General features: G+C 45.6%; 2 protein-coding genes across 4 annotated transcripts; one reads left to right on the top strand and one right to left on the bottom strand.

Moving 5' to 3' along the window:
- The first annotated feature begins 6,904 nt into the window (after positions 1–6,904).
- On the top strand, positions 6,905–9,471 carry LOC123411988 (pentatricopeptide repeat-containing protein At4g30700). The gene has a single exon (XM_045104947.1). It carries the CDS (start codon positions 6,905–6,907, stop codon positions 9,275–9,277), a length of 2,373 nt encoding a protein of 790 aa, XP_044960882.1. The 3' UTR covers positions 9,278–9,471.
- Positions 9,472–9,663: 192 nt separating this feature from the next.
- On the bottom strand, positions 9,664–13,184 carry LOC123411989 (pentatricopeptide repeat-containing protein At2g03380, mitochondrial). 3 transcript variants are annotated; one of them, XM_045104950.1, is made up of 2 exons: positions 10,320–13,184; positions 9,664–10,094 (listed from the first exon to the last, which is right to left on the bottom strand). In XM_045104950.1, exon 1 carries the CDS (start codon positions 12,927–12,929, stop codon positions 10,908–10,910), a length of 2,022 nt encoding a protein of 673 aa, XP_044960885.1. In that variant the 5' UTR covers positions 12,930–13,184; the 3' UTR covers positions 9,664–10,094; positions 10,320–10,907. The 3 variants fall into 3 exon arrangements, with proteins under 3 accessions (XP_044960885.1, XP_044960884.1, XP_044960883.1); XM_045104949.1 differs by having other exon boundaries at positions 9,664–10,088; XM_045104948.1 differs by having other exon boundaries at positions 9,664–10,085.
- Between the last annotated feature and the right edge of the window lie 10,106 nt (positions 13,185–23,290).

Raw genomic sequence — 23,290 nt, 5'->3', positions numbered from 1 at the left:
CAAGTGAATCAAAGTCAAGTGACTCCAAAAGTCCATCAGCATGGAGTTTCTTCATGCGTTTTACACCAGTATGACCCAAGCGGCAGTGCCACAAAAATATGGCGCTATCATTGTTTACTCTAACTCTTCTGGTCTCAATGTTATGTATATGCGTATCGCTATCAAGATTCAATATGAACAATCCTCTCACATTCGGTGCATGACTATAAAAGATGTTACTCATAGAAATAGAACAACCATTATTCTCTGACTTAAAAGAGTAACCGTCTCGCAATAAACAAGATCCAGATATAATGTTCATGCTCAACGCAGGCACTAAATAACAATGATTTAAGTTCATCACTAATCCCGACGGTAGCTGAAGTGACACTGTTTCGACGGCGATTGCATCAACCTTGGAACCATTTCCTACGCGCATCGTCACTTCATCTTTCGCCAGCCTTCGTCTATTCCGCAGTTCCTGTTTCGAGTTGCAAATATGAGCAACAGAACCGGTATCGAATACCCAGGCACTACTACGAGAGCCGGTTAAGTACACATCAATAACATGTATATCAAATATACCTGATTTTTATTTGCCCGCCTTCTTATCTGCCAGATACTTGGGGCAATTGCGCTTCCAGTGACCCATACCCTTGCAATAGTAGCACTCCGTTTCAGGCTTAGGTCCAGCCTTGGGTTTCTTCGGCGGATTGGCAACAGGCTTGCCGCTCTTCTTCGAAATACCCTTCTTGCCTTGGCCGTTTCTCTTGAAACTAGTGGTCTTATTCACCATCAACACTTGATGCTCTTTACGGAGTTCAGACTCTGCGACTTTCAACATCGCAAACAACTCGCCGGGAGACTTGTTCATCCCTTGCATGTTGTAGTTCAACACAAAGCCTTTATAGCTTGGCGGCAGTGATTGAAGGATTCTGTCAGTGATAGCTTCTTGCGGGAGTTCAATCCCCAGCTCAGCCAGACGGTTTGAGTACCCAGACATTTTGAGCACATGTTCACTGACAGATGAGTTTTCCTCCATCTTGCAAGCATAGAATTTATCGGAGGTCTCATACCTCTCGATCCGGGCGTTCTTCCAAAAGATAAACTCCAACTCCTGGAACATCTCAAATGCTCCATGACGCTCAAAGTGACGTTGAAGTCCCGGTTCTAAGCCATACAAGACTGCACATTGAACTATTGAGTAGTCCTCCTTACGTGCTAACCAAGCGTTCTTAACATCCTGATCAGCCGTAGCGGGTGGTTCATCTCCTAACGCAGCATTAAGGACATAATCCTTCTTCCCAGCTTGTAAGATTAGCTTAAGATTACGAGCCCAGTCTACAAAGTTGCTTCCATCATCTTTCAACTTAGCTTTCTCTAGGAACGTATTAAAATTCAGGATGACTGTCGCGTGAGCCATGATCTACAACAAAAATATATTCAAAGTGGACTTAGACTATGTTCAAGATAATCAGAGTTTAACTTAATCAAATTATTTGCTAAACTCCCACTCAAAAAGTACATCTCTCCAGTCATTTGAGTGGTTCATGATCCACTTACACTAGCTCAAGTCCGATCATCACGTGAGTTGAGTATAGTTTCAGTGATAAGCATCCCTATGCTAATCATATCATCTATATGATTCATGATCGACCTTTCGGTCTCATGTGTTCCGAGGCCATGTCTGCACATGCTAGGCTCGTCAAGCTTAACCCGAGTGTTCCGCGTGCGCAACTGTTTTGCACTCGTTGTATGTGAACGTTGAGTCTATCACACCCGATCATCACGTGGTGTCTCGAAACGACGAACTGTAGCAACGGTGCACAGTCGGGGAGAACACAATTTCGTCTTGAAATTTTAGTGAGAGATCACCTCATAATGCTACCGTCGTTCTAAGCAAAATAAGGTGCATAAAAGGATTAACATCTCATGCAATTCATAAGTGACATGATATGGCCATCATCACGTGCTTCTTGATCTCCATCACCAAAGCACCAGCACGATCTTCTTGTCACCGGCGCCACACCATGATCTCCATCAACGTGTTGCCATCGGGGTTGTCGTGCTACTCATGCTATTACTACTAAAGCTACATCCTAGCAAAATAGTAAACGCATCTGCAAGCACAAACGTTAGTATAAAGACAACCCTATGGCTCCTGCCGGTTGCCGTACCATCGACGTGCAAGTCGATATTTCTATTACAACATGATCATCTCATACATCCAATATATCACATCACATCGTTGGCCATATCACATCACAAGCATACCCTGCAAAAACAAGTTAGACGTTCTCTAATTTTGTTGTTGCATGTTTTATGTGGTGACCAAGGGCATCTAGTAGGATCGCATCTTACTTACGCAAACACCACAACGAAGATATATGAGTTGCTATTTAACCTCATCCAAGGACCTCCTCGGTCAAATCCGATTCAACTAAAGTTGGAGAAACCGACACTTGCCAGTCATCTTTGAGCAACGGGGTTACTCGTAACGATGAAACCAGTCTCTCGTAAGCGTACGAGTAATGTCGGTCCAAGCCGCTTCAATCCAACAATACCGCGGAATCAAGAAAAGACTAAGGAGGGCAGCAAAACGCACATCACCGCCCACAAAAACTTTTGTGTTCTACTCGAGAAGACATCTACGCATGAACCTAGCTCATGATGCCACTGTTGGGGAACGTCGCATGGGAAACAAAAATTTTCCTACGCGTACGAAGACCTATCATGGTGATGTCCATCTACGAGAGGGGATGAGTGATCTACGTACCCTTGTAGATCGTACAGCAGAAGCGTTAGTGAACGCGGTTGATGTAGTGGAACGTCCTCACGTCCCTCGATCCGCCCCGCGAACAATCCCGCGATCAGTCCCACGATCTAGTACCGAACGGACGGCACCTCCGCGTTCAGCACACGTACAGCTCGACGATGATCTCGGCCTTCTTGATCCAGCAAGAGAGACGGAGAGGTAGAAGAGTTCTCCGGCAGCGTGACGGCGCTCCGGAGGTTGGTGATGACCTTGTCTCAGCAGGGCTCGGCCCGAGCTCCGCAGAAACGCGATCTAGAGGAAAAACCGTGGAGGTATGTGGTCGGGCTGCCGTGGAAAAGTCGTCTCAAATCAGCCCTAAAACCTCCGTATATATAGGTTGGAGGGAGGGGGCCTTGCCTTGGGGCTCAAGGAGCCCCAAGGGGGTCGGCCGAGTCCAAGGGGGGAGGACTCCCCCCCCAAAACCGAGTTGTACTTGGTTTGGTGGGAGGGAGTCCCCCTTCCTTCCCACCTCCTCCCTTTTTTTTCTTTTCTCTCTTGATTTTTTCTCCTTGGCGCATAGAGCCCTTTTTGGGCTGCCCCACCAGCCCACTAAGGGCTGGTGTGCCACCCTCAAGGCCTATGGGCTTCCCCGGGGTGGGTTGCCCCCCCCCCCCCCGGTGAACTCCCGGAACCCATTTGTCATTCCCGGTACATTCCCGGTAACTCCGAAAACCTTCCGGTAATCAAATGAGGTCATCCTATATATCAATCTTCGTTTCCAGACCATTCCGGAAACCCTCGTGACGTCCGTGATCTCATCCGGGACTCCGAACAACATTCGGTAACCAACCATATAACTCAAATACGCATAAAACAACGTCGAACCTTAAGTGTGCAGACCCTGCGAGTTCGAGAACTATGTAGACATGACCCGAGAGACTCCTCGGTCAATATACAATAGCGGGACCTGGATGCCCATATTGGATCCTACATATTCTACGAAGATCTTATCGTTTGAACCTCAGTGCCAAGGATTCGTATAATCCCGTATGTCATTCCCTTTGTCCTTCGGTATGTTACTTGCCCGAGATTCGATAGTCAGTATCCGCATACCTATTTCAATCTCGTTTACCGGCAAGTCTCTTTACTCGTTCCGTAATACAAGATCCCGCAACTTACACTAAGTTACATTGCTTGCAAGGCTTGTGTGTGATGTTGTATTACCGAGTGGGCCCCGAGATACCTCTCCGTCACACGGAGTGACAAATCCCAGTCTTGATCCATACTAACTCAACTAACACCTTCGGAGATACCTGTAGAGCATCTTTATAGTCACCCAGTTACGTTGCGACGTTTGATACACACAAAGCATTCCTCCGGTGTCAGTGAGTTATATGATCTCATGGTCATAGGAATAAATACTTGACACGCAGAAAACAGTAGCAACAAAATGACACGATCAACATGCTACGTCTATTAGTTTGGGTCTAGTCCATCACGTGATTCTCCCAATGACGTGATCCAGTTATCAAGCAACAACACCTTGTTCATAATCAGAAGACACTGACTATCATCGATCAACTGGCTAGCCAACTAGAGGCATGCTAGGAACGGTGTTTTGTGTATGTATCCACACATGTAAATGAGTCTTCATTCAATACAATTATAGCATGGATAATAAACTATTATCTTGATACAGGAATTATAATAATAACTATATATATTATTGCCTCTAGGGCATAATTCCAACACTTGCATCATGTGTAGATTTGTCTACTGTTTGCGTAGTACGTGCCTGTTTATTTCAATATCAGTATGTGCTTAATTCTGTCAATGCCATGCTAGTCATTTATTTATGGATTAAATTAGTCGAAAAATTGCCTATTTACTCAGCAGATGAGCATCTAAGATATGGTAATTATCAAGTAAAATAAACGGGTGTGTCTAGCTCTCATATCTAGATGAGATCTAATCAAGTCACATCTAACTCCTACACCATTTGATTTTGATGAAGATTCGTGTGGGTTTATTTTTTTATTTTTTGCTTGAGTACTCAAATGATGCGTAGGTGTTAGATGCTACTTTGTTATTTCTCATTTAGATGAGATTTAGCAAATCCGAAAACAAAATCTAGTACAATGGACAGACAACTAGACACAGGACAACAAAGGAAACATAAAATTACATTAAAAGTCATACTAGCATTTTTCTTCTTCCAATTGTATGCCGTCGATTGAAGATTGAAAAATGCGTTGAATCAAAAGTAAAGAGAGGTACACCCGCAAACGTCCTCATCATATCAAAACTTGAAATAACACAATAATCACATGTCGCATGAGGATATCTAGGAATCATTGAAAAAACATCGGTTGAAGCATCTCACACGCAAATACAAGTTTGCAATCCATCACCACCGATTCAGAGAGTTAAAAAAAAATCCCACAAAACAACACAGAGGAAGACGTCGAAGTCACCACACCAGTACCCAACCATCCGGCCTCCATGATAGACACACTAAGTATCAAGATCCAACGAGAGACGCTAGATCTGATGATACAAACTCTCACATACCTTCGTCAGTGCCAGATCCAACGAGGACGAGGTAGGGAGAGGCTGGAGGACGAGAACTTTTGGAACCTAGGTGTATATATACACCCTATATGAAAAAAAAGCAATTCAACAAAATGTTAAAACAAATTGAAATAAACTTACCTTTCATTGTACTTGTGAGAAAAAATCCATAAAAAGAAAAATTCACTTTGACCTCTTTTAAAAAAAAAGAGAGATTAAAATAGGGCCTAGACGTGAATATACACAATTGCAGTGTCCTTGGTGCTGTACCGAGTAGTTTTATCATCAATTTAGAAATACACATTTGTTACATTGCGAATGCCTACTTTTCACTTGGCATCAACCTCTGGGCCCTAGAAAGCGAGGAGAAACACATTGCCAAGAAAGGACAAAGGAGGCCTCTTAGGGATGGTTAAAGGCAATAGCTTTGTTTTGTAAAAGCATCTCTAACAAAAGCGCGTTAAAAAAGTTTTAAAGTATTGAAATAGCATTTTTATGTGTGAGACCGACGAGGAGGTTTTTAGATGCACAAAGAGACAACGTCAAATCCGACGACCCCACCTGCAATCGCGCATAATCCGACGTCTTAAATATGCAGTTTGGAAGTCTACATCTAAAATTTAAAGCGCGAACGCTGCCATTTTTTATACGCTCTTTATTTTATAACGTATGTTGACGCGTTGTTTTTGTCTCCGACGCATAAAAACATTGATTTTCAGTGTGCGCAGCCTTTTTAACACCTGTTGGAGATGACCTAAGAAAGGCTTGATCAAGTAATGGCCATGCACTAAGACATGACGAGCTGCATGTGATAGTTCGTCGGGAAAAGAAGGAAGAATTAGCTAGGAAAAATGTAGAAAAATGTAGATTATGTTCGAACGACAAATGTATATTGCAATGTTCATGCGACTCTCATGCGGGGTCTTGAAAAATTTACAGCCCATTGCATAAAAAAGAACATCGCATGCACAATAAGAATTTGTCAAGAAGATAAGTGCCAAGATCTTTTTCTAATTGATTGAAAGTGTAAACTTTTGGTTATCTTTTCACCAGACACAACATCCACGCACGGGTGTGTGATGAACTTGATCGTTTTCGTTGGCAGTGTATCCTTCACAAGTTCACATACTAGACTTTATTCTACTATATCCTTTTATAAATACAGTATAAACGCAATCATTCATATACATCATTATGGATGTATGTATGCACACTGTATCTTTATAAACATCTTCAAAAGACTGAAATCTTGAGATTTACGAAATTATCGTTTCCACTGAGGACGTATCATCGAAATTCCTGAAATAATGAGGACTTGAAACCTTGTGGGTTAGGGATACCACTATCCCTCTAACCATCTAACCACAGGTTGGTTTGCATGTACGGACACTATTTTCTACATCATGTTTGCATTGATATGGTGTATTTTAGCACGTACTACTCCTATATCATTTGATCAGTAACATAATTAGTATCCCATTTTAGGAAAATATTGAAACGTTTGCATTAGGACCGTCTATCAGCGATCGAACGGCTACATTTCTAACATGAAAAACCACATAACAAAGCCACGGCCACCCGCACCGCCGGTCGGCACCGATGCCTTCTCCCCGCCTCCCGCCCACCGCCGCCGCACTCTTCGCCGACGTCGGCGCCCTCCGGCGTTCGTACGTGCGCCTCATCGCCCTCTCCTCCACGCTCCGCCACCTCGACCAGCTCCTCGCCGTCTCCCTCGCCTCCGGCCACTACACCCTCGACCCGGCCCCGGCCACCTCGCTCCTCCTCCGCTACGCCTCCCTCCGCGCACCTCCCCGCCAGCTCCTCCGCCTCTTCCGCGCCTTCCCCAACCCCGACCGCTTCATCCGCAACGCCCTACTCCGCTCCCTCCCGTCCCTCCGCCCCGACCTCCTCTTCCCCTCCCCCGACTCCTTCTCCTTCGCCTTCGCCGCCACCTCGCTCAACGCTTCCAGCTCCCGCCGCGGCATCGTTTCTCCTTCCGCCTCCGCGCGCGCGCTGCACGGGCTCGCCGTGGCCGCGGGGTATGCGGGGGACACGTTCGTGGCGTCGGCCTTGGCCAAGCTCTACTCCACGCTGTCCAGAGCCGATGACGCACGCAAGGTGTTCGACGCGGTGCCGTCTCCGGACACGGTCCTCTGGAACACGCTGCTCGCCGTGCTGTCCGGTTCGGAGGCCATGGAGGCGTTCGTGCGGATGGTCAGGGAAGGATCGGCGCAGCCTGACTCGACGACGCTGTCATCCGTCCTGCCGGCAGCAGCGGAGGTTGCGGATGTGACGATGGGAAGGTGCGTTCATGCGTTCGGGGAGAAATGTGGATTGGCTCAGCACGAGCATGTTGTGACGGCGCTGATCTCATTGTATGCCAAATGCGGAGACATGGAGTGTGCACGGCGTCTGTTTGACAGGATGGTGGCGCCGGATTTGGTTGCGTACAATGCCTTGATCTCAGGCTACTCGGTTAATGGCATGGTTGGATCGTCAGTGGAGCTGTTCAAGGATCTGGTCACTCTGGGCTTGAGGCCAACGTCGAGCACGTTGGTGGCGCTGATCCCGGTGCACAGTCCATTCGGGCATGAACAGCTTACTCGGTGCTTACATGCGCATGTTGTCAAGGCTGGGTTCGATGCCAATGCTCCTGTATCGACAGCGCTTACCACTCTCTACTGTAGGCTAAACGATATGGACTCTGCAAGGAAAGCCTTTGATGCAATGCCTGAAAAGACCATGGAATCATGGAATGCCATGATATCGGGGTATGCCCAGAATGGTTTGACAGAGAAGGCCGTTGCACTCTTCCAGAAAATGCAGGCACTCAATGTGCCACCGAATCCGCTCACCATCTCGAGCACTCTGTCGGCGTGTGCACAGCTTGGAGCTTTGTCACTGGGAAAGTGGGTACACAAGATCATCGCCAAGGAGAACCTTGAGCTCAATGTTTATGTCATGACAGCGCTCATTGACATGTATGTGAAGTGCGGAAACATTGCAGAAGCTCGCCGCATCTTCGACGGAATGGACAATAAGAATGTGGTCTCGTGGAATGCAATGATCTCCGGATATGGCCTCCACGGTCAAGGTGCTGAAGCTTTGAAGCTCTACAAGTACATGTTGGATGCAAACCTTCTTCCAACAAGCTCCACCTTCCTGTCAGTACTCTATGCCTGCAGCCATGGAGGATTGGTTGAGGAAGGGCGGACAACCTTCCGGTCAATGACCAGTGATTACGGGCTCATTCCAGGCATCGAACACTGCACTTGCATGGTGGATCTTCTCGGCCGAGCTGGTCGGCTCAAGGAGGCTTATGAGCTCATCTCGGAGTTCCCCAAGAGCGCCATTGGACCTGGCGTATGGGGGGCTTTACTTGGTGCTTGCATGGTTCATAAGGATGCCGACCTTGCAAAATTGGCCTCCCAGAAGTTGTTTGAACTAGAACCCGAAAACACCGGCTACTATGTGCTACTCTCCAATCTGTACACATCAAAGAAGCAGTACTCTGAAGCAGCTGGGGTGAGGCAGGAAGCAAAGAGCAGGAAGCTGGTGAAAACACCAGGGTGTACTCTAATCGAGCTAGGGGACAAACCGCATGTCTTCATGTCTGGTGATCGTGCCCACCCACAGTCACACGCCATCTACTCGTACTTGGAGAAGCTAACTACAAAGATGATTGAGGCTGGGTACCAACCCGACACGGAGGCAGCATTGTACGATGTCGAGGAGGAAGAGAAGGAGAATATGGTGAAAGTGCACAGCGAAAAACTGGCCATCGCCTTTGGATTACTGAATACAGAACCGGGGACGGAGATCAGGATCATCAAGAACCTTAGGGTGTGTCTGGACTGCCATAACGCCACCAAGATTATTTCCAAGGTGACGCAGCGGCTGATTGTGGTTAGGGATGCGTCGAGGTTTCACCATTTTAGAGATGGTGTTTGCTCATGTGGCGATTACTGGTGATTCAGTGGGATTTGATCTTTTAACAGATGATTAGTTAATTCTTTCGAGGTAATTCTCTCTGGAGAGCATTTGCTGAGCTCAAGTAATTTGTAACCCTCGGGCGCCAATTTTGTGTGGCTGGGAGAAAGTCAGAACTGACTCATAACTAGCATATTCCATTTCAGTTCCCAGCAAGAGCCAAGGTTTTAACCCAAGGCACAGACTCTCTCGCCAGTGTACTATAATTTTACCGGCTCATGGAGAAGACAACTGCTTCAGCATAACATTAAAGTCGTTCACAAAAACATAGTGCTGAGAATAGAACCCTTGTAATGGATCGTAAATTGTAACTTTGATTACCAATTGACGTCCACGAAAACATAGTGCTGAAAATAGAACCCTTGTAATGGATCGTAAATTGTAACTTCGATTACCAATTGACATAACATGCAAGCTACAGAGTAATTTGTGCTTTTCTACAAGTATGGTTAAAATTGTTAACCAACATTGCTAGAAGCCAGAAGACAAGCTTTGTCAGTACTTGTTTTCCGGTAACAAATCATTACTTCAGAATAGTTTCTCGAAGGGAAGTTGTCGAGGGCAGCTCTTTCGCCTAAGATGCTGAATGAACTGCAGTATTTCAGCATTGGCTATTTTCGGTTTGCTCCTGAGCTGCGTCAACTTGTTTGGGACTAAAGGCTTTGTTGTTGTTGTTGTTGTTGTTGTTGTTGTTGTTGTTGTTGTTGCTGCTGCTGCTGAGCTGCGTCATCATGGCACAATCTTCTTCAGCCAATGTGTGCCATTCCAGATTTCGAGACATGTGTTCTGCCTGCTGCCACTTGCCAAAGATATATATTAGTGTTCGTTAGGTAAATCGGCTCAAATCATGCTAAACAGTAGTAGTAGTAGGCTTAAATCACCATGTCTTGAAAGTAATATGAAGGACTGTTAAGCAACTTGAGTGATAAAGAAATAAGATGCATGACAAACAGGTACTTTGCCAAGCTTATGAGAGAAGATAATTAACCTATGAACCGTGAGAATTTAGTCCATTAGTTCCTACCTAGCTCCTCAGTCTTTGGTCACTTGCAGTCGGGATGATGGGTCTTTGGCCTCTTGCAGGCATTTTAGCATTCGGTGGAGGCAAACAAAGGTTCTTCATGAACCATGGGCTCGGATGAGCTCTCCTCAAGAACTTTCTTAGTGTTGATATGGTTATAGCCTTGTGATTGCAGGTCAGCAGCATATGTACATCAACAGTGTTCAATACGCATCGGTGCAGTCTGAATATCTCATGTCAGCATGCAACTTCAACATGAACAACCTTGTGATGTAAAGAGTATAATGTCGCGCTAACACTTGCCAGTTATACTCATCATGACAGGTATCATTTTTAAAACTGGCCTTCTCAGTCATCCCCACCGTCTCAGGGTTCATTCCAAAATTTGAGCTATATCACCCTGGAACCCAACAACACACTCACAGTGTAAATCCATACTTATTTTGGATCTATTCCCCTTCCATAAGATCTGAGTGTACAAAGGAGATACGAAGAGAAATTCTCCTGAATAAGCAATAACTCAATATGGACGGATCAGGTGTGAAAAATACAACTCTGTGGCCTTTGTTAGACAATTAGAAAACATCCGATTCATCCATTTTCAAGCCCCACAGAGCTGCACCCAGGTAGCTTGACTAGTCCTCTTTCCTGCATCAATCTCCTGATAGCAAGAGACTTATCCCACCTCCCGTATGAGGTATACAAGTTGGACATGAGCACATAAAAATCTGGCTTGTCAGGATGAAGAACCATCATCCTATTGATAGCTTCTTCTCCAAATTCTAGCCTGGAATGGAGCTTGCACCCATGGAGAAAAGCTCCCCAGATACTAATGTCTGCCGGCATTGGCATCTTCTGTATGAACTCCAGTGCCTCCTCCAGGTTTCCGGCACGGGCCAGCACATCAACCATACATGCATAATGCTTCATAGAAGGAGTGATGTTGAAATACTGTGCCATGCTATCGAAACACATCTTTCCTACAGAAACCATCCCGGTGTGGCTGCAAGTGGAAAGGATACTTGTGAACACTACTTCATTTGGTTGGATATTGTCCTTCAGCATTTTGTTAAGAAGGTCGATCGAGCCAGCAGAATCGCCCTGCATACCGTAGCCTCCAATCATAGCACCCCAAGTCACAGAATTGCGTTCACTCATCTCACTGAACACCCTCTGTGCAGATGGGAGATCGGCACACTTGTTGTACAGGTTCAGCAGAGCAGTGTTGACGTAAACGTTGGACAGAAATGCGCGTTTGACAGCATAAGTATGGAAACATTTACCGATAAGTAGATCACCCAAACAAACACAGGCTGACAAGGCGTTCACTATGGAGATGGCATCAGGCGAAGAACCCTGCACCCTCATCTGACTAAATAGCATCAGAGCTTCATTGCCCATGTCATTCTCAACATAGCCAGCGATAAGTGAATTCCATGTGACAACATCCTTGTTCGATATTCTTCCGAATATGCCGTTGGCCTCTGACAGTGCCTTGCACTTTGCATACATATCAACGAGCGCATTCATCACCACATCATTCTCAATCACAAGTAACTTAACTGACATCGCATGAATCAACCTTCCCAGAGACAAGTTGCGCAACTGAGCAGAAGCTGAAAGAACAGTTGCTATGGTCACCGAATTCGGAACAATGTGCACGAATTTCTTGTCGGAGAACAGAAGTAATGCATCAAGAGGACTCCCATTCTGTGTATACCCCACGATCATCGTTGTCCACAGAACAAGGTCAACAAAACCAAGCTCATCAAACAACCGCCGAGCATCCTCCACCTCTCCACACTTGACATACATATCCAGCACCGCTGCAGTAATGAAAGGGTTAAAGACCATGCCATGTTTGATCACTGACCCATGAACCCATCTCCCTTGGTGTAAACTGCCGAGCATGGTGCAAGCCATGAGCACGCTCGCCATCGTGTACTCGCTCGGCAGCACACGCTCTTCCCTCATCTCATTGAACAGAGCCAGTCCTTCTTCGGCGAAACCATTCTGCAGGCAGCCGCTGAGCATGGACGTCCAGGACACCACGTTACGGCCAAGGATCCTGTCGAACACCTTGCGCGCGTTCTCCAGGTCGCCAGCTTTGGCGTACATGTCGACCAGGCAGTTCATCACGAACCCGTCCGCGCCACCTGCCTTGACGGCGTTGCAGTGCAGCCGCCTGCCATAGCGGAAGTCGGCCGACCTGACGGAGGCCTTGAGCGCGAGGGACAGCAGGACGACGTCGTCATGCGCCTCGGGGCACCGCCGCCGCATGCCCCGGTGGAGCGCGACGGCATCCGCGTGGCGCCCCGCGGCGGCGTGCCACCCGAGCGCGACCCTGTAGGTGTAGGGGTCCGGGCGGGGGGTTTCATCGAGCACCCTGCGCGCGGAGGCGAGGTCGCCGAGCGCCGCGTAGCAGCTGAGCAGCTTGGTGCGGGCGCGCAGGGCGCGGAGGAGGCCGTGCGCGAGGAGGCGCGCGTGGAGGGCGCGGAGGGAGGGCAGGGTGGCGCACGCCGGGAGGAGGCGGTGGAGGAGGGCGCCGCCGTGGGGCAGGTGCTCGACAGAGTGCGCGTCCGCGGGAGCGCCGCCTGGGAGCTGTGCGCGCATTGGGCGTTCTGGCCGGTTTGTCTCGGAAGGGTGCAAGGAGCCCACGAGGTAAATTGTAATGCTAAGGCCCAGTTTGCCTCTTCATTTTCTTCTGGAAATGCTATTTTTTGCCGAAACCACTAATTAAGGTGTACACCTTACAAATGCCGTTCTTATCTTCAACAAGTGACGTACTACATGTGTGTTATTTGTCCTTTTCTTAGATTCATTTATTGAAATATTTTATCTGTTAAATCGCGCCTTCAAATGTCAAACCGTTTTCATCATTAGATTCCTCGCGTCAAGATTTTTAAAATTAGATTTCATGTTGATAGATTTTGATGAACATTTTTTTAAAAATAAATAAAAAAACATGCCTCGCATGAACAAAAAATGTGTTTATTTTCGTTTTTCAGATGCACGGTCGCGCCTCTCGCAGAAGCACTCCCCCTGTCCCAAAATAAATGTCTTAACCTTAATATAATTATATAAAGTTAAGACACTTATTTCGGAACGAAGAGAGTAAATCCGTGTCTCTCACGGAAGTAAATCTGCGCCTCTCACAGAAGGATTTTTTTCTCTGTTTTCAAGAGGCACAAACGAGTCTCTCGTAAAAGTAAAATCGTACCTCTCATGAAAGGAAAATAAATTAAAATGTGTTTTTTCCATTCCGAGAGACACGATCGTGTCTCTCACATAAACAAAATCCATGACACTCGCGAAAGCAAAATCATGTCTCTTACGGAAGAAAAGAATAATGTTATTTTTTGTTTTGGAAAGACAAGACCGTGCCTCTTGCAGGAAAAAAGGAAAAACTTATTTTCCCATAAAAAGAAGTTAAAAAAAAGTCCAAAAGCTAAGAAAGACCGATAAAAAACCAAAAAGCAGAAAATACCCAAAATAAAGCCCATCTAGAAACCAAAAACGCATGGAAAAAAGATATAATAAAATTCAGAGGAAACACACATAATGCGATACGTAACGATGGTTGAGATCGCGCCAGATGACAACGCCTTAGAATAACCCTTGAAATGCTTCAGAAGAAACCTCCTCAATTAGTTGCTCTCATCTTTTGCGGGGATATTTTTTCTGTCGGGCAAACGAACAGGGACCGAATAGAATAGACTCCCCTGGACTCTAGTTACATCAAAATAAATGTGGACGGCGCTGTGTCGAGAGATGACAAGAGGGGATCTTTTTCTGCAGTGGCGCGTGATGAGACAGGTGCATATATTGGTTCTTCAACGGTTATGGTCGGTGGCGAATCTAGCAGGGGGGCTTCAATAGGCTTGAGCCCCTTCAAAAATTAAAAAATAAAAATTACTTTTATATTATATTTATTTTTGTCCTTGTTTGGATCAAAGGATTAAAAGTTTTTGACTCTTTATACACATATTTTAACTTTAAGCCTCCCCTTCATGTTCTTTCAAGATTCGTCACTGGTTATGGTCGAGGGCCTAACAGATCCAGAGATACCAGAGACATAGGCAGCAGATCTAAATCTCTCATTGGTTCATCTTGTATCCGATTGCAAAGTAGTGGTAACTGATTTGGCCATGGGAACTGAAGTAAACAATGGTACCATAGTCAAGGAGATAAAGCAACGAGCTCTTGCTTTTAATTCTTGCTCCTTTGCTCATGTAGGAAGATGTTTCAACCATGAAGCACACTTATCATCTAAACATGCTCTTTCTTACATCAAAATAGGCTTTCGCCCCGCTATATATATATATATATATATATATATATATATATATATATATATATATATATATATATTATATAGCAACCACACGATACAACATGAAACCACTGCTAGGGTAAACAACACATCCACGTCCAAAAGAAAAGAAAGGGAAAACAATACCAACACCGGCGGATTAACGAAAACAACAATGACCCGCAACCGTTGCGTCCCCTCCAGAATATTCTAAGCACTCTGATCCATCGCGTACCAAGCAACACCTCCAAGAAGGATAATGACGATGGCACTGCTGCCCGGACAGGTTCTAGGGTTTCCTCTGGTACGCTCCGGGGAGTGGGAATGAGGTACACTCGACACCCTTCAGGGAGGAAGGGTGACACTCTCAAGCGTCACCGTATCGGTGTCAAATGACAAGGATTTCTCCCGACCCCAAACCACCACCTCCCGGATAATCAGAGACGTTCGACCAATCGTGCCATCCACCAACTTACGCCACCACGGTCTTGTTGGAGAACGTTGCATGGGAAACAAAAAAAATCCTACGCACACGAAGACCTATCATGGTGATGTTCATCTACGAGGGGGAGATCGGATCCACATACCCTTGTAGATCGCTAAGAGGGGAGCGTTAAGAAAAGCGGTTGATGTGGTGGTACAGCTTCGTGATTCAAATAACCGTCATCCCACGATCCGTCCCGATCTAGCACCGAACGGACGGAACCTCCGCGTTCAGCACACGTACAGCTCGATGACGATCTCCGCCTTTTTGATCCAGCAAGAGAAACGGGGAAGTAGATGAGTTCTCCGGCAGCATTATGGCGCGCCGGTGATGGTGATGACCTATTCCTGCAGGGCTCCGCCCGAACTCCGCAGAAAACCGATCTAGAGAACTACGAAGTAGAGGTTTAGGGTTGCACGTGGCTAAAGTTCTGTCACAAAAAGCCCTAAACCTCAAGTATATATATAGGAGGAGCCAAGGGGTGGGGCTTGCCCTTGGGGCGCCGGCCGAAAGGAGGAGGAATCCTCCTCCAAGTCAGTTTGGAGGGAGGAGTCCCTTCCTTCCTTCCCACCTCCTCTTTTTTTTCTTTCATTTTTTTTCGCCTTTGATTTTTTTCCTCTTGGCAGAAATAGTCCACTTGGACTGGTCTCACCAGCACACTAAGGGATGGTGCGCCATCCATGGGCTATTAGGTTCACTCCCGGGTGTGTGGGCCCCTCCCAGTAAAAACCCGGAACCCATTCGTCACTCCCGGTACACTACCGGTAATGCCTGAAATCTTTCGGAGGCCAAATGAAACAATCCTATATATCAATCTTCGTTTCCGGACCATTCCGGAAACCCTCGTGACGTCCGTGATCTCATCCGGGACTCCGAACAAACATTCGGTCACGAACACCTATAACTCAGTTATACTGAAACGTCACCGAACCTTAAGTGTGCAGACCCTGCGGGTTCGAGAACTATGCAGACATGACCTGAGACACTCCCCGGTCAATATCCAACAACGAGACCTCGATGTCCATATTGGATCCTACATATTCTACGAAGATCTTATCGGTTGAACCTCTGCGCCAAGGATTCATATAATCCCGTATACCATTCCCTTTGTCCTTCAGTATGTTACTTGCCCGAGATTTGATTGTCGGTATCCCTATACCTATTTCAATCTCGTTATCGGCAAGTCTCTTTACTCGTTCGTAATACAAGATCACGTGATTAACATATTAGTCACATTGCTTGCAAGGCTTATATGTGATGTTGTATTACCGAGTGGGCCCCGAGATACCTCTCCGTCACACGGAGTGACAAATTCCAGTCTTGATCCATGCTAACTCAACAGACACCTTCGGAGATACCTGTAAAGCACCTGTATAGTCACCCAGTAACGTTGCGACGTTTGATACACACAAGGTATTCCTCCAGTGTCAGTGAGTTACATGACCTCATGGTCATAGGAATGAATACTTGACACGCAGAAAACAATAGCAACAAAATGACACAATCACATGCTACGTTCATAGTTTGGGTCTTGCCCATCACATCATTCTCCCAATGATGTGATCCGGTCATCAAGTGACAGCACTTGCATATGGTCAGAAAACCTTAACCATCCTTGATCAACTGGCTAGTCAACTAGAGGCTTACTAGGGACATAGTTTTGTCTATATATCCACACATGCATTTATGTTTTCATTCAATATAATTATAGCATGGATAATGAACGATTATCTTGAAATAGGAAATATAATAATAACTATTTTATCATTGCCTCTAGGTCATATTTCCAACAGTCTCCCACTTGCACAAGAGTCAATAATCTAGTCTGACATCGCTATGCGATTTACATTGGAATGAATCTAACACCCTTACAGTTCTGGTGTTGATCATGCTTCGCTCGTGGAACAAGTTTAGTCAACGGATCTGCAACATTCAGATCCGTGTGCACTTTGCAAATATTTACGTCCTCTCCTTCGACATAGTCGCAGATGAGGTTGAAGCGTCGTTTGATGTGTCTGGTCTTCTTGTGAAACCTTGGTTCCTTGGCTAGAGCAATGCACCAGTGTTGTCACAGAACAGAGTTATTGGATTTAGTGCACTCGACACAACTCCAAGATCTGTCATGAACTGCTTCATCCAGACACCCTCCTTAGCCGCCTCCGAGGCAGCCATGTACTCTGCTTCACATGTAGAATCTGCTACGACTCTCTGCTTGAAACTGCACCAGCTTACCGCACCCCCATTAACAATAAATATGTATCCGGTTTGAGACTTAGAGTCATCCGGATCAGTGTAAAAGCTTGCCTCGACGTAACCCTTTATGACGAGCTCTTCGTCACCTCCATAAACAAGAAACATTTCCTTAGTCCTTTTCAGGTACTTCAGAATATTCTTGACCGCCGCCCAGTGTTCCACTCCTGGATCACTTTGAAACCTGTCTGCCATACTTATGGCCAGGTTGACGTTCGGTCTTGTGCACAGCATTGCGTACATGATAGACCCTATGGCTGAAGCATAGGGGACGGTACTCATCTTTTCACTATCTTCTGCAGTTACTAGACACCGAGTCTTACTCAATTTTATACCTTGTAACACTCGCAAGAACCCCTTCTTGGATTGCTCCATTTTGAACTTCTTCAAAACTTTATCAAGGTATGTGCTTTGTGAAAGTCCAATTAGGCGCCTTGATCTATCTCTATAGATCTTTATGCCTAATATGTAAGCAACTTCTCCTACGTCTTTCATTGAAAAACATTTGTTCAAGTAATCCTTTACGCTCTCTAAAAACTCCGCATTGTTTTCAATCAGCAATATGTCATCCACATATAATATTAGAAACGCTATAGAGCTCCCACTCACTTTCTTGTATACACAAGATTCTCCAACAACTTGTATAAACCCAAACGCCTTGATCACCTCATCAAAGCGCTTATTCCAAATCCGAGATGCTTGCACCAGTCCATAAATGGATCATTGGAGCTTGCATACTTTGTTAGCATTCTTTGGATCGACAAAACCTTCGGGTTGCATCATATACAAATCTTCCTTAAGAAAACCATTAAGGAACGCCGTTTTGACATCCATCTGTCAGATTTCATAATCGAAAAATGCAGCTATTGCTAACATGATTCGGACGGACTTAAGCTTCGGTACCAGTGAGAATGTCTCATCGTAGTCAACTCCTTGAACTTGTGAAAAACCCTTTGCCACAAGTCGAGCTTTATAAACTGTCACATTACCGTCCGCGTCCGTCTTCTTCTTAAAGATCCATTTGTTTTGAATAGCTTTGCGACCTTCAGGTAATACTTCCAAAGTCCACATTTTGTTTTCATACATAGATCCTATCTCGGATTTCATGGCCTCTAACCATTTTTTGGAATCCGGGCCCACCATTGCTTCTTCATAATTCGCAGGCTCATTGTTGTCTAACAACATGATAGATAAGATAGGATTCCCGTACCACTCAGGAGCAGTACGTGATCTTGTTGACCTGCAAGGTCCGATAGTAACTTGATTAGAAACTTCATGATCATCATCATTAGCTTCCTCCTCAACTGGTGTTGCCTCGACAGAGATTTCTCTCTGCCCTGCACCACCATCCCGTTGGAGCAGAGGTTCCACAACCTCATCAAGTTCTATCTTCCTCCCACTCAATTCTTTCGAGAGAAACTCTTTCTCAAGAAAAGCTCCGTTCTTAGCAAAAACTCCTTGCCCTCGGATCTGAGATAGAAGGTGTACCCAACTATCTCTTTGGGTAACCTATGAAGACGCACTTTTCCGCTTTGGGTTCCAGCTTTTCAGGCTGAAGCTTTTTGACATAAGCATCGCATCCCTAAACTTTAAGAAACGACAACTTTGGCCTATTGCCATGCCATAGCTCATATGGTGTCGTCTCAACGGATTTTGATGGTGCCCTATTTAAAGTGAATGCAGCTGTCTCTAATGCATAACCCCAAAATGATAATGTAAATCGGTAAGAGACATCATAGATCGCACCATATCTAACAAAGTACGATTACGACATTCGGACACACCATTGCGCTGTGGTGTTCCAGGCGGTGTCAACTGTGAAACGATTCCACATTGTCTTAATTGAGCACCAAACTCGAAACTCAGATATTCGCCCCCTCGATCAGATCGTAGGAACTTGATCTTCTTGTGACGATGATTTTCAACTTCACTCTGAAATTGTTTGAACTTCTCAAACGTTTCAGACTTGTGCTTCATCAAGTAGATATATCCATACCTACTCAAATCATCAGTAAAGGTGAGAAAATAACGATATCCGCAGCGTGCCTCCACACTCATTGGCCCGCACACATCAGTATGTATGATTTCCAACAAGTCACTTGCACGCTCCATTGTTCCACAGAATGGAGTCTTAGTCATCTTGCCCATGAGGCATGGTTCACACGTGTCAAGTGATTCAAAATCAATTGACTCCAAAAGCCCATCAGCATGGAGTTTCTTCATGCGTTTTACACCAATATGACCTAAGGATAGTGCCACAAAAAGGTGGCGCTATCAGAGTTAATTCTACATCTTTTGGTCTCAATGTTATGGATATGTGTGTCATCACAATCAAGATTCAATATGAACAAACCCGTCACATTGGGTGCATGACCATAAAAGATATTACTCATAAAAATAGAACAACCATTATTCTCTGACTTAAATGAGTAACTGTCTCGCAATAAACAAGATCCACATATAATGTTCATGCTTAACGCAGTCACTAAATAACAATTATTTAAGTTCATAATTAATCCCGATGGTAACTGAAGTGAGACTGTGCCGACGGCGATTGCATCAACCTTGGAACCATTTCACACGCGCATCGTCAGTTCATGCTTCGTCGGCCTTTGTTTATTCCACAGTTCGTGCTTCGAGTTGCAAATGTGAGCAACAGAACCGGTATCAAATACCCAGGCACTACTATAGTTGGTTAGGTACACATCAATAACATGTATATCATATATACATGGTTTGGCGTTGGCCGCCTTCTTATCAGCCAAATACTTGGGGACAATTGTGCTTCCAGTGACCCATCCCCTCGCAATAATAGCACCCTGTTTCCGGCTTAGGTCCAGCCTTGGGTTTCTTCGTCGGAGTTGCAACAGTTTTGCCGCTATTCTTGGAGTTACCCTTCTTGCCTTTGCCGTTTCTCTTGAAACCAGTGGTCTTATTGACCATCAACACTTGATGTTCTTTCCGGAGTTCTGACTCTACGACTTCCAGCATCTCAAACAACTCGCCGGGTGACTTGCTCATCCCTTGCATGTTATAGTTCAACACAAAGCTCTTGTAGCTAGGTGGCAGTGATTGAAGAATTCTGTTAGTGATAGCCTCTTGCGGGAGTTCAACTCCCAGCTCAGCTAAACGGTTTGAGTACCCAGACATTTTGAGCACATGTTCACTGACAGACGAATTCTCCTCCATTTTGCAAGCATAGAATTTATCGGAGGTCTCATACCTCTCGATCCGGGCATTCTTCTGAAAGATAAACTTCAACTCCTGGAACATCTCATATGCTCCATGACGTTCAAAGCGTCGTTGAAGTCCCTGTTCTAAGCCATACAAGACTGCACATTGAACTAGTGAGTAGTCCTCCTTACGTGCTTGCCAAGCGTTCAAAACATCTTGTTCAGACGTAGCGGGTGATTCATCTCCTAGCGTTGCATCGAGGACATAATTCTTTTTCCCAGCTTGTAGGATAAGCCTCAGATTACGAGCCTAGTCTACAAAGTTGCTACCATCATCTTTCAGCTTAGCTTTCTCTAGGAACGTATTGAAATTTAGGGTTGCTACTGCGTGAGCCATTGATCTACAACATAAAATATTGCAAAGTGGACTTAGACTATGTTCAAGACAATTAGAGTTTAGCTAATAATATTACCAATAAACTCCCACTCAAATAGACATCCCTCTAGTTATTTTAGCGTGGCATGATACAAATTCACTAACTCAAGTCCGATCATCACGTGAGTTGAGTGCAGTTTCAGTGGTAAACATCTCTATGTTAATCATATCAACTATACGATTCATGCTCGACCTTTCGGTCTCTTGTGTTCCGAGGCCATGTCTGTACATGCTAGGCTCGTCAAGTTTTAACCCGAGTGTTCCGCATGTGCAACTGTTTTGCACCCGTTGTATGTGAACGTTGAGTCCATCACACCCGATCATCACGTGCTGTCTCAAAACGACGAACTGTCGCAACGGTGCACAGTCGGGGAGAACACAATTTTATCTTGAAATTTAGTGAGGGATCACCTTATAATGCTACCGTCGTTCTAAGCAAGATAAGGTGCATAAAAGGATTAACATCACATGCAATTCATAAGTGACATGATATGGCCATGATTTTGTGCTTCTTGATCTCCATCACCAAAGCACCGGCATGATCTTCATCGTCACCGGCGCCACACCATGATCTCCATCATCGTGCCGCCATCGAGGTTGTCGTGCTATCTATGCTATTACTACTAAAGCTACAACCTAGAAATATAGTAAACGCATCTGTAAACACAAACGTTAGTTTAAAGACAACCCTATGGCTCCTACCGGTTGCCGTAGCATCGATGTGCAAGTCGATATTTAACTATTACAACATGATCATCTCATACATCCAATATATCACATCATGTCTTTGGCCATATCGCATCACATATTACAACATGATGTCTAACCCAATGATACCCTGCAAAAACAAGTTAGATGTCCTCTAATTTGTTGTTGCATGTTTTATATGGCTGCTATGGGTATCTATTATGATCGCATCTTACTTACGCAAAACCACAACGGAGATGTGCAAATTGCTATTTAACCTCTCTCCAAGGACCGCCTCGGTCAAATCCAATTCAACTGAAGTTGAAGAAACAGACACCCGCCAGTCATCTTTATGCAACAAGTTACATGTTAGTTGATGAAACCGGTCTCTCGTAAGCGTACGAGTAAGGTTGGCCCGCGCTGCTTCAATCCAATAATACCGCCGAATCTAGAAAGGACTAAGGAGGGCAGAAAATCAAACATCAACGCCCACAAAAACTTGTGTGGTCTACTCGAGATAACATCTACGCATGAACCTAGCTCATGATGCCACTGTTGGGGAACGTTGCATGGGCAACAAAAAATTTCCTACGCACACGAAGACCTATCATGGTGATGTTCATCTACGAGAGGGAGATCGGATCCACGTACCCTTGTAGATCACTAAGCGGGAAGCGTTAAGAAACGCGGTTGATGTGGTGGTACAGCTTCGTGATTCAAATCACCGTCGTCCCATGATCCGTCCCGATCTAGCACCGAACGGACGGCACCTCCGTGTTCAGCACACGTACAGCTCGATGATGATCTCCACCTTCTTGATCCAGCAAGAGAGACGGGGAAGTAGATGAGTTCTCGGGCAGCGTGACGCCGCGCCGGTGATGGTGATGATCTATACCTGCAGGGCTCCGCCCGAGCTCCGCAGAAAACCTATCTAGAGGAAGAACTACAAAGTAGAGGTTTAGGGTTGCACGTGGCTAAAGTTGTGTCTCAAAAAGCCCTAAACATCAAGTATATATTGGAGGAGCCAAGGGGTGGGGCTTGCCCTTGGGGTGCCGGCCGAAAGGAGGAGGGATCCTCCTCCAAGTTGGTTTGGTGGGAGGAGTCCCTTCCTTCCTTCCCACCTCGTCTTTTTTTTCTTTCTTTCCTTTTATTTCTTTCTCCTTTGATTTTTTTCCTCTTGGCCGAAATAGTCCACTTGGGCTAGTCTCACCAGCCCACTAAGGGCTGGTGCGCCACCCATGGGCTATTAGGTTCACTCCCGGGTGGGTGGGCCCCTCCCGGTAAAAACCCGGAACCCATTCATCACTCCTGGTACACTACCGGTAATGCCCGAAATCTTTCCGGAGGCCAAATGAAACAATCCTATATATCAATCTTCGTTTACGGACCATTCCGGAAACCCTCGTGATGTCCGTGTTCTCATCCGGGACTCCGAACAAACCTTCGGTCACCAACACCTATAACTCAACTATACCGAAACGTCACCGAACCCTAAGTGTGCAGACCCTGCGGGCTCGAGAACTATGAAGACATGAACTGGGACACTCCCCGGTCAATATCCAATAGTGGGACCTGGATGTCCATATTGGATCCTACATATTCTACAAAGATCTTATCGGTTGAACCTTTGTG

This window comes from Hordeum vulgare, chromosome 7H, assembly GCF_904849725.1.
Source record: "Hordeum vulgare subsp. vulgare chromosome 7H, MorexV3_pseudomolecules_assembly, whole genome shotgun sequence".
Taxonomy (NCBI): Eukaryota; Viridiplantae; Streptophyta; class Magnoliopsida; order Poales; family Poaceae; genus Hordeum; species Hordeum vulgare.
Note: the sequence above shows the minus strand (reverse complement) of the source record. Positions and strands in the feature narration are given on the sequence as shown.